At 33.5% G+C, this 11641-nt stretch overlaps 2 protein-coding genes across 2 annotated transcripts; both read left to right on the forward strand.

Annotated features, from left to right (window-relative positions):
* Window positions 1-5765: 5765 nt before the first annotated feature.
* LOC145106842 (ethylene-responsive transcription factor ERF109-like) lies at window positions 5766-6215 on the forward strand. Its single transcript, XM_079043771.1, has one exon. It carries the CDS (start codon window positions 5766-5768, stop codon window positions 6213-6215), a length of 450 nt encoding a protein of 149 aa, XP_078899897.1.
* Window positions 6216-10979: 4764 nt separating this feature from the next.
* Window positions 10980-11417, forward strand: LOC145106843 (ethylene-responsive transcription factor ERF071-like). The gene has a single exon (XM_079043772.1). It carries the CDS (start codon window positions 10980-10982, stop codon window positions 11415-11417), a length of 438 nt encoding a protein of 145 aa, XP_078899898.1.
* The last annotated feature ends 224 nt before the right edge of the window (window positions 11418-11641 follow it).

The following is an 11641-nucleotide window of genomic DNA, read 5'->3' on the forward strand; positions in this document are numbered from 1 at the left end:
GACATTTGACAGGTTGAAAGTAAACGGTGAAGCAGGTGGCTTTGTTTTCTTGGTCGGTGTTGATGTCTCTTTGAACAAAGGTAAACGAAACAAAGGAAGAGATTGGAGAAACTACACGGTGTGAATATTATGGCCTTGGAGTTAAAATCGGGTGGCTTTGGATGTAGCCAAGGAAGAGGACGTTGATCCGGGAAAAATCGATATGGTAATGAACGTGTCCAAATGGATGACATGTTACATGTTACGTGTGTTGTGAATATGGGTTAATCGTTTGTTTACCGGGTCACGAATACGGGTCAACAGGTCAGTAATTCAAGTGGGTCAATTGGGTTCGGTGACTTTTTTATGCACAAGTTAAATAAGGAAGTGCACGTTGGGTTTTAAAACCTGGGTTGAACACTTTGATTTAATTTAGGGGACAACATGCCTAGGATATCTCTAAATTATTTCTCTAGACTTTTTTTTTGTGACAATCAAATCAACTTTCTTCAAATTCTTTTCTAAGATCTTCTCCAACTGTAATGCATTTTTTTGCATCAAAATTTTGTATAAAAATGATGCAGAACATGATAAATCTCCAGCCATTTGGTGAATAATATTACTCTATTTTTGGAGTTGGAAATGGAACATTACACTCACTATTTAAACTCATGAGTAAGATGAACTGTAGTATGTTTATCAGTAAATCAGTTTCTCAAAATTAAAGTGAGATTTCTACTGAAAACTTTGTAGGCTTGTTTGTTCTTATTTCATGTTGAAGATCGTTATATAAATATTAAATAGTTTTTGATTTGTTGTTATTTCTTAACTGTTTGAATGTTGATTTGTTCAAATTTTCTAAATTTTCATTTAACGCAAAACTTCTACACTTCAACTGTGGATTGTAAAATATAAATATGTGATGTGATAATGGATATAGATAGTGGTAAGTTATTTATTTTGATGCTTTATGTCTTATTGTTTTTCTTATTTGGAGTTAGTGATCTAGTGTCCCCATCTCATACCCCACTTCCAACACGAAAATATTTTAATTTTTGGATTTTAAAACCGTTGGAGTTGCCCACAAATATTTTTAATCAAAGGACAATGATTACAAAAATATCTACGATATCATTGTAGTTAAAAACGTATTTACTAAAAGATGGCGAAAGCAGTTTGGACCTATTTTATAAATGAAAAAATTAAATAAAAGGACAAAATTGCAAAAATGGTCCCAATTTTGTAGAATCTTTGGCATGAACACCACATGTGAGGGTTATAACTCTCCATCTTTAGCCATTTATTGTCCCCCCTTGAATCCATTTATATACCATCATTTTCATGGAACATAAAGTCACACTCTCTCATCTCCTTGTATGTATGCCACTGCAAAAAGCTTGAAGCTTTTGCACACCATAGTCACTATTAAACCCACGTCATAATCATCATATCTCCTTAGGTAGTTCTCAAAGGATCGATTACTATGGATTTCCTAGCTACAAACGGTTGTTTAATTTGCAGCTTTGCTCCAGTTTTGGAGCAAATTAAGTCGGTGGTGGAGATCCATCCAACTGTTGCCAAAGACTTTTAAGTTCTCTATCGACTACTCTTAAATAATCTAGGAGATGAGAACGATAATGATTTTGATACTTCTTCTCTACACACTACAATGGAAGAGAACAACCTCCATAAGCATGGTCTAACGTTGATGAACATGAACTTGTCTCCACAGTCTCAATCTCAAAGCTAGAATCATGATGTGTATCTTGAACTGAACCAAGGGTGTAGGGTAGAGAAATGAATACATAAAGTTGTTGTTGTGGGAATAATGATTATCATCAACTGGGACGTGGGAGGAGAGTCGTCAAAGCGTAACCGGAATGTCCCCAAGGTTAATGTAATGAGTATTGTTTCATTGTGATTTTCATTTGTCGCTTTTTATAGGCATTTCATTTCATAAATTTAAGATATTTTTCATAACAAACGAATGCAATCCGTGTGTGAATCGGATCCACATATTTTGTTATTCAATTTTCAGTTTATAACCCATCACGTTTCTTTCTTCATAAAAATTTCACTCTTAAATTATGAAATGCTGAAACTGTTCCCTTTATTTTTTGAGTGCTACAAAATGTTTACTAGCCAATTTTATTGTTTTGACATCAAATTTCTAATTCCTTCCAATATGCCTATAATTTATGTCACGATTTTGTTATATTGTAATCAGTAAATCTACTGAAATCGGGTAGTATTATGTAGTCAATTTAAATTTTCATTATTTAAGAACACATGACGAAATTTAAAAATCATAAATAAATGAGTGATTGTATTCCTTTGAGCACAATAGATAACGTGAAATTCACGTTGTTAACGAATCTAAAAATAAAGTTGTATAATCTGAATTCCATGTTATAGAATCTCTAAAATTCATATGAATGATATTATCTATAAAAAATGCAACCACTTGTTAATAATAGTCCCTTATCATCAACATTCGACGGTTAATGGTCGCTCATATGGTTGTTAAATGAACAAAATTTAGTATATATAAGATCTTAAACTATTCATGTAACACTCGTAGTTAGTACATGTAAGTAAGGATATTATTAAATGAATATAATGCCATTTTATCAATGTTGTTAACAAATACGTTTTATTTCTCTTGAAATGGTGACATATATCAAAATAAATATTAAACAAAAAATCAACAAATTTAACCCGAACATATTAACAAGGAAATAACTTTTAGCAATATGAGTCACATTGTATAGAAAAAAATAGTTAGATTAATAAGTCACAACGTTTGATATATTTACTTATACGTATTGAATAATAAAAAAAATCATTTACATATTATTAACCTTTTGTATTTAATTAAAGATAACATTTTTTCTCATTTATAACAATATTTTGATAGAAAATTAATATCAAGAATATTAATAAAGATATATTTGAAAACTCCATGAGTATATTTGTAAGATTTGTTAAAAATATAATATACAACCTCGAATATCAAAAATATAAAAAAATGTAATGGCAAAAAACAAATGCCAACATTGTTGGTTAATTATGTCTCATAGATGATGCTAGCCAAATGTTTCTCATCAACAAGCTTGAAATTATGTGATCTTGATTCTTTTTGGTTTGGGGGTATTAAATCTATCAATAATCTCAAGCTTGTTGATGGGAAGCCTTTGGATAGAAGCTCTATAAAGGGAGTTTGGTTCAATATTTCTCAAGTCAAGATGGATCTTGAGTACAAAGGCATTTCAATGAATAATTTGTTTAAAAAGGTGGTGGGATGCGGACACAAAACATATGTCTGGAAAGATATTTGGTGTGATTGACCTTGCTTTGAAGGATCTCTGTTCCAATTTATATGTCATGGAGAGAAATAAAGATTGTTTGGTTCTGAATGTGATGAATGTTGATGCTAATGCCCCATTGGTTATGTGATTGGACTCGGGAAATGAGAAGTGGGAGAGAGTCTAATCAACTAGATATTTTGATGGATAAGGTGGCAACTTTCATTTTAGTAGGGGCTACAAATGGCAATAGAATGACGACAATTTTGATTTCTTCATTGTTAAGGCTTTAAGGCTGCTTATTGATAAGTCTGTGGATAACCAAGCTGTGATTTTTAAGTGGGTGAACTAGATACCTCTCAAAACTAATTGTTTCGTATGGAGATTGGTCAAAAACAGGATCCCGACTCTTCCTAATTTGGATTTTCGTGGGATTAACGTTTCTTCCATTGCTTGTCCGTTCCGTTATTCTGCTGAGGAGACGATTGATCATTTATTTTTTCTTGTGGTTATGCTATGGCTATTTGGAAGTGGATGATTGATTGGTCGGGCATGTTCAATGTTCAACCTACTTCTTGTTCTAGTATGGTGGAGTTGCTTAATTCCATAGCACGTGGTAAATATGTCAAAAAGATTATTTTGTCTCTTGTCTACTCTTTTATGGTTGATCTGGAAGGTGCGTAACGACATCATGTACATGAATGAGAGGCGTACGGTCAGTGGCGGACCTTAGTGGTGCCCGGGGGGTCCCGGGCCACTGCTCCGATTACGACACCTAGTGTAAAAAAAAATTATGCTTTTTTTTTATGTTTTTCTATTAGGTGTACCGGTTTAAAATAAGAGTACCACTACTAATTTAGATTTTTTCGGAAATTTTTTTTAGTGTCACCCCTAGTAGAACGTTCAGCGTCCGCCACTGCGTACGGTTCTATTTGTGGTGGATGATATCAGTTTGAACATGTTTAATTGGATTAAAAGTAGGTTTAAATTTAAAAATCTTGATTGGTTTATTTGGTGTATGTTGCATATTGCAAACTTTCTTGTGATTAACTTGAGCTTCTCGTTTAAGTCCTTGTTTTCTTTTTTTAATATAGTTGCTCGCCGTTAAAAAAAATGTAATATGAGTATTAAAGTAGAAAACCTTAATGTTTCCATTCATATTGTAAGTGATAACGTAGGTGATGAGCACGTGATGAAAAAAAAGTGGAATATACATTATATGGAGACTTAAACGTGATGAAAGACATAAAAAGAATGTAATAATGGAGTATAAGAATATACATGTATATGGCATTATCATTTTATATATTTGAGATACATATTTATGAATTTGTGTTTATGTAAAGTGAGTGTGCACGTTTGAACTTTGTTGAAGCACTTATTAGGGTAAAGAATGTCCATCCCTCTTAATCTAATTAATGGTGTTTCATGAAGGTATCGACAATATCTACCCCATCTTATTTGTCACTATATTTTATTTGTTACATTAACGTTCTACAACTCTACAACACCATTCCTACTTCTTTGTCATACCACATCCATTCCATTTTTTATTTAAAACAATTTTATTTATATGAAAACAAAATTTTCATTAATTGAAATATGAAATGCATAATAAGAAATTAGAAACTTAAAAACTTAAACATACAAAAAAATTAGTCTACGTCTAAAAATTCATCATCCAAATAATTTATAGATTCCACTTTGAGCAATTTGCTCAACTCCGTATAGTTGGTGGGCAGCATCACAATCTTTTTGTATATATTTTTGTTTTTTCTTACACGCACTTAGCTTCCTCATTACTTAAAATATCGATCATTCCCTCCAATGCTTTTGCAAAACGCACGTCCCTGCTTGCCTCACCATTCAAGTTACTGAAAAGGAAGATAATGATGACATTTTAAGTGAAAATGAGAGAAATAGTAGACGTATTGACGTGGTATAAAATGGGAGCGTTGATTAATATTTATATTGGAAAAAGAAACTAATCGTTAATTGGGTGAGATTAGGAGAAAGAAATCGACATTTAGATGCAGAGTCATAAAATTTCGACATGCCGAATAATAAACATGGTATTTGGCATGTCACCTCAACAATATTATGGGTGTGTCGAAATTACTCCCTTTAACCTAGCTATTCTAAATAAATAAGAATACATAGAAATAATTTCAAATTTACAGGAAATGAAAATAAAAATACTTCATGATTAAGAAAAGTTCAACTACTTTGATGATATATCTAATAATTAAAACTGTAGGGACTGTAGTGAAAAATATTTCAAAGAAGAGGGGGTTATAATTTATCAAATAGCAGTAGGCAAACGACAGAGTTGTACTTTATGTTGTTATCAACCCTCCCTCGCTCTCCGCTGTCATACTCGGCGTTTGACTGAAATCACGACGTCCGCTTCGACGTTCATCCGCACCGAGCAAATCGCAATTATATAATGGCGCCAAGGAAACCACTTTATAATTATAAAAAATGGAGAATCCGACCCTGAATTTCGACGACGAGAATTCCGCCATTGTTTCAGCACTCCGGTATGTCATTTCCGGCGGAAACGCCGCCGCTACAAGCAGTGGAGTGATGCGAAATTCTCGAAGTCAGCCTTCGCCGGTGGAGCATGAACTCTGCGGCGAATGTAGATTGCCAATCCCGGAACACTGTTTGGGGTGTCAAATGTTCACCGGCTGCGGTGGACAAGAGACTGGAAAGAGAACGAAGAAGATTTACAGAGGGGTTCGTCTCCGTCCATCTAGGAAATGGGCGGCGGAGATAATGGTTCCGGGGACGAAAGAGCGGAAGTGGCTGGGGACTTTCGAGACTGCAGAAGAGGCCGCCAGAGCTTACGACGTCGCCAACATTCACTATAGAGGAAAGTCGGCGAAGACCAATTTTCCGGTGGAGGAGTACCCTGAAAACGCCGCCTAGGAAATGACACCTAAGATCCAAGTTTTAAATGGGACACAAATGGTGTGATAATATACGTTGGCTATGTTAAAAGTAAACAGTAGAGTTAAATTTGTATTTTGCATGTACGTAATTCAATTTGATCGCTATATATAATTATATACGTACTGTTTTTTGTTTTGTTTAATTAATTGCCAATCATATCACTTTAATATACAACAGTATACTTATATACATGAAAATAGCCTACAGCTTTAAAAATAAGTTTTGGCGAATGCAACTGAGCGGCAAGCATCGATATAGGTGCTTGTACATTTTGAAGAAGAAGAGAGGACAAGTTATTTTTTTTATACTTTCTCATTCAACGATTATTCTTTAATTACTTTTCCCCATATTGACACCTCTAAATTATTTCTCTCGACTTCTTTTGTGACAATCAAATTCACCTATCTTCAACTGTAACGCATTCTTTTGTGACAATCAAATTCACCTATCTGAATTCCATGTTATAGAATCTCTAAAATTCATATGAATGATATTATCTTTAAAAAATGTAACCCCTTGTTAATAATAATCCCTTATCATCAACATTCGACGGTTGATGGTCGTTCTTATGGTTGTTAAATGAACAAAAATTAGTATTTATAAGATCTTAAACTATTCATGTAACACTCGTAGTTAGTACATATAAGTAAGGATATTATTAAATGAATATAGTGCCATTTGATCAATGTTGTTAACAAATACATTTTATTTCTCTTGAAACTGTGACATTAAAATAAATATAAAAAAAATCAACAAATTTAACCCGAACATATTAACTAGGAAATAACTGTTAGCAATATGAGTCACATTGTATTGAGAAAAATAGTTAGATTAATAAGTCACAATGTTCGATATATTCACTTATACATATAAAATAATATAAAAAATATTTACATAGTATTAACTTTTTGGATTTAATTAAAGATAACAATATTTTTTATTAATTATGTCTCCTAGATGATGCTAGCCAAAGGCTCCCCATCAACAAGCTTGAAATTATGTGATCTTGATTCTTCTCGGTTTAGGGGTATATATTAAATTCATCTATAATCTCAAGATTGTTAATGGGAAGCCTTTGGCTAAAAGTTCTATAAATGGAGTTTGGTTCAATATTTCTCAAGTCGAGATGGATCTTGAGAACAAATGCATTTCGTTGAATAATTTGTTTAAAAAGGTGGTGGGATGTGGAGACAAAACATACCTTTAGAAATATATTTGGTGTGGTGACCTTGCTTTGAAGGATCTTTGTCCTAATTTATATGCCATGGAGAGAAATAAAGATTGTTTGGTTATGGATAGGTGAATGTTGATGTTCGTGTTGAACCCCATTGGATGTGGGATTAGACTCGAGAAATGAGAAGGGGTAAGGAGTCTAACCAACTAGATGGATAAGGTGGGCAAGTTTCATTTTAATAGGGGCTATGACAAATGGCAATAGAATGGCGACAATTCTGAAGGCTTTAATGCAACTTATTGATAAGTTTGTGGATAAACAAATTGTGATTTTTAAGTAGGTGAACTGGATACCTCTCAAAATTAATTGTTTTGTACCGAGATTGGTCAAAAACAGGATCTCAACTCTTCCAAATTAGGCTTTTCGTGGGATTAATGTTTCTTCCATTGCTTGTCCGTTCCATCATTCTACTGAGGAGACGATTGATCATTTATTTTTTCTTTTGGTTATGCTACGGCTATTTAGAGGTGGAGGATTGATTGGTCGGGCATGTTCAATGTTCAACCTACTTCTTGTTCTAGTATAGTGGAGTTGCTTAATTCCATAGCATGTGGTAAATCTGTCCAAAAGATTATTTTGTCTCTTGTCCACTTTTTTTTATGGTTGATCTGGAAGGCGCGTAACGACATCATGTACATGAATGAGAGGCGGCGGTTCTATTTGTGACGGATGATATCAGTTTGAACACGTTTAATGGGATTAAAAGTAGGTTTAAGTTTAAAAATCTTGATTGGTTTATTTGGTGTATGCCGTATTTTGCAAACTTCTTCAGTTCTTTGTGATTAACTTGAGCTTCTCGTTTAAATCCTTGTTTTTTTTTAATATAGTTGCTCGCCGCTAAAAAAATGTAATATGAATATTAAATTAGAAAAACTTAATGCTTCCAATCATATTGTAAGTGATTACGTAGGTCGTGATGAAAAAAAGTGGAAAATACATTATATGGAGACTTAAACGCGATGAAAGAAATAAAAAAAATGTAATAATAGTGTATAAGATCGAATATACATGTATATGGCGTTATCATTTTATATATTTGAAATACATTTTTATGAATTTGTGCTTATGTAAAGTGAGTGTGCACGTTTGAACTTTGTTGAAGCACTTATTAGGGTAAAGAGTGTACACCTCTCTTAATCTAATGGTGTTCATGAAGGTACCGACAATATCTACCCCATCTTTCTTCTCAGCCCACATGACTTCATACACTCTAATAGATGTATTAAAAATGGTTCTACTCTAGATAACAATCACCGATGTTATAGAATTGTAAATGGTGAAAATCAAAAAACTACATGATCTAACCTATTTACAAGGTAAATAATGAACTTATTAGAAGAAAAAAAAACGGATAGAATAAAAGCAAATCATCATGATTGACTTGGTAATAATCATTTAGAAATTAACCATTTTCCACAAAATTGAGCCAAACTTGCATGTTATAACTTTTAATCTTGTAACTTTTAACCTTGTTAGAAAAAAATGATATCCTTTTTATCACTATATTTTATTTGTTACATTAACGTTCTACAACACCATTCCTACTTCTTTGACATACCACATGCCATTCCATTTTTTATTTAAAACAATTTTAATTATATGAAAACAAAATTTTCATTAATTGAAATACGAAATGCATAAGAAGAAATTAGAAACTTGAAAACTTAAACATGCAAAAAAAGAAATTAAAACATGTGACGTGTAGTCTACGTCTAAAAATTCATCATCCAAATCATCTACGGATTCGAAGTTGAGATCAATTTGCTCAACTCCGTATAGTTGGTAAGCAACTTCAGGATCTTTCTCTATATATTTTTATTTTTTCTGAAACGCACTTTCAGCTTCCTCATTGCTTAAAATATCGAACGTTCTCTCAAATGCTTTTGCAAAACGCACGTCCTTGCTTGCCTCACCATTCAAGTTACCGAAAAGGAAGATAATAAAGACATTTTAAGTGAAATTGAGAGAAATAATAGACGTATAGATATGGTATAAAATGGTAGGGTTGATTGATATTTATATTGGATACAAAAGCTAACCGTTAGACTATCCCCATTAGCAATCCAACCCAATCGAACTTTTCAATAAAAAATTAATTTATTTCTTTTTCAAATATACAACCCAATCCAATCCAATTATTTACACTCGTTAGCAACCCAACCCAACCTATTTTACATTAAAACTTTATATTTATAAAACTATATATATCAATATTGGTCTTATTCTGTAAAAGAAAAATAAATTAGATATTTTGATATATTTTATTTTATTTTATATTAAAGATAAAAATTACTTATAAACAAAAATTACTTTTTAGCATAAAAATTAATTGGTTTCTTAAAACCATTTTGTAGACGTGTCATGAATTTGCAATACAATTTGGGACGGGCGCCCACACGAGCAAGTTCACAAAGGATTGTTTCATTTTATTTTTTTAATATATTTTTCCCAACGAGCTGCTCGCAAAAATCCCCCAATGGGGTAGTCTTAGTTGGGTCAGATTGACAGAAAGAAATCGATATTGGGGTGCGTTTTCATAAAATCTCGACATGCCAAACAATAAGGATGTTATTTGGCATGTCACCTCAAGAATATTGTGAGTGTGTCTAAATTACTTCCTTTAGCCTATTCTAAATAAATAAGAATACATAGAAATAATTTTAAATTTACAGGAAATGAAAATCAAAATATTTCATGTTTAAGAAAAGCTCAACTACTTTCATGATATATCTAAGAATTAACACTGTTGGGACTATAGTGAAAAACATTTCAAAGAAGAGGGGGTTATAATTTATCAAATATCAGTTAGCAAACGACAGTCGACACAGTTCTACTTTATGTTGTTATCAAGTATCAATAGAGCTGTAAACGAACTGAACGTTCAACGAACTGTTCGTGAATCGTTCGGCGGGAAGTTCGTTTATGTTCGTTTATTTAATAAACGAACGAACATGAACACAAATTATCGTTCGTTTAGTTAAACGAACGAACATGAACAATGATCTCGTTCGTTCAATTATGTTCGTTTATGTTTTTCCTTTACGTTCGTTCATCTAAGTTCATTTTATGTTCACATATGCTTGATTGTGTTTAATTACATTAGTGTGTTATATGTTCATTTATGTTCATATATCTTCAATTATGTTTTTTTTTATCTTTGTTCATTTATGTTCGTTTGTTTATGATCGTTTAGCATGTTCACGAACATAAACGAACGAAAATGAACAATGTAATTTGTTAAACGAACGAACATGAACAAGGAAACTCGTTCGTTTATCCGTTCGTGTTCGTTTATTTGTTTGGCTAACTTAAACGAACGAACATGAACAAGCCCCGTTCGTGTTCGATCGGTTCGTTTACAGCCCTAAGTATCAACCCTCGCTCCCCGCTGTCATCATCGGCGCTTGACTGAAATTACAACGTGAGCTTCGACGTTCAGCAGCAGCGCGCAAATTGCAATTATATAATGGCGCCAAGGAAACCACTTTACCCGTTCTTCATAAAAAATGGAGAATCCGACCATCAATTTCGAAGACGAGAATTCCGCCATTGTTTCAGCACTCTGGTATCTCATTTTCGGCGGAAACGCCGCCGCTACAAGCAGTAGTGTGATGCGAAATTCTCGAAGTCAGCCGTCGCCGGTGGAGCATGAACTCTGCGGCGAATGTAGATTGCCAATCCCGGAACACTGTTTGGGGTGTCAAATGTTCACCGGCTGCAGTGGAGAAGAGACTGGAAAGAGAACGAAGAAGATTTACAGAGGAGTTCGTCTCCGGCCGTCGAGGAAATGGGCGGCAGAGATAATGGTTCCGGGGACATATGAGCGGAAGTGGCTGGGGACTTTTGATACTCCAGAAGAGGCCGCCAGAGCTTACGACGTCGCCAACATTCAGTATAGAGGAAAGTCGGCGAAGACCAATTTTCCGGTGGAGGAGTCCGACTAGGAAATTACACCAGAGATCCAAGTTTTAAATGGGACACAAATGGTGTGGGGTAATATACGTTGGCTAGGTTAAAAATAAACAGTAGAGTTAGATTTGTATTTTGCATGTAATTCAACTTTATCGCTATATATACGTACAGTTTGTGTTTTGTTTAATTGCTAATCATACCACTTTAATATAAAACAATATACTTAGACCATCCCCAATGAGGATTTAATGGTGAG

Source organism: Lactuca virosa, chromosome 4 (genome assembly GCF_052849685.1).
Source record: "Lactuca virosa cultivar CGN04683 chromosome 4, Lactuca_virosa_CGN04683_v6, whole genome shotgun sequence".
Lineage (NCBI taxonomy): Eukaryota > Viridiplantae > Streptophyta > Magnoliopsida > Asterales > Asteraceae > Lactuca > Lactuca virosa.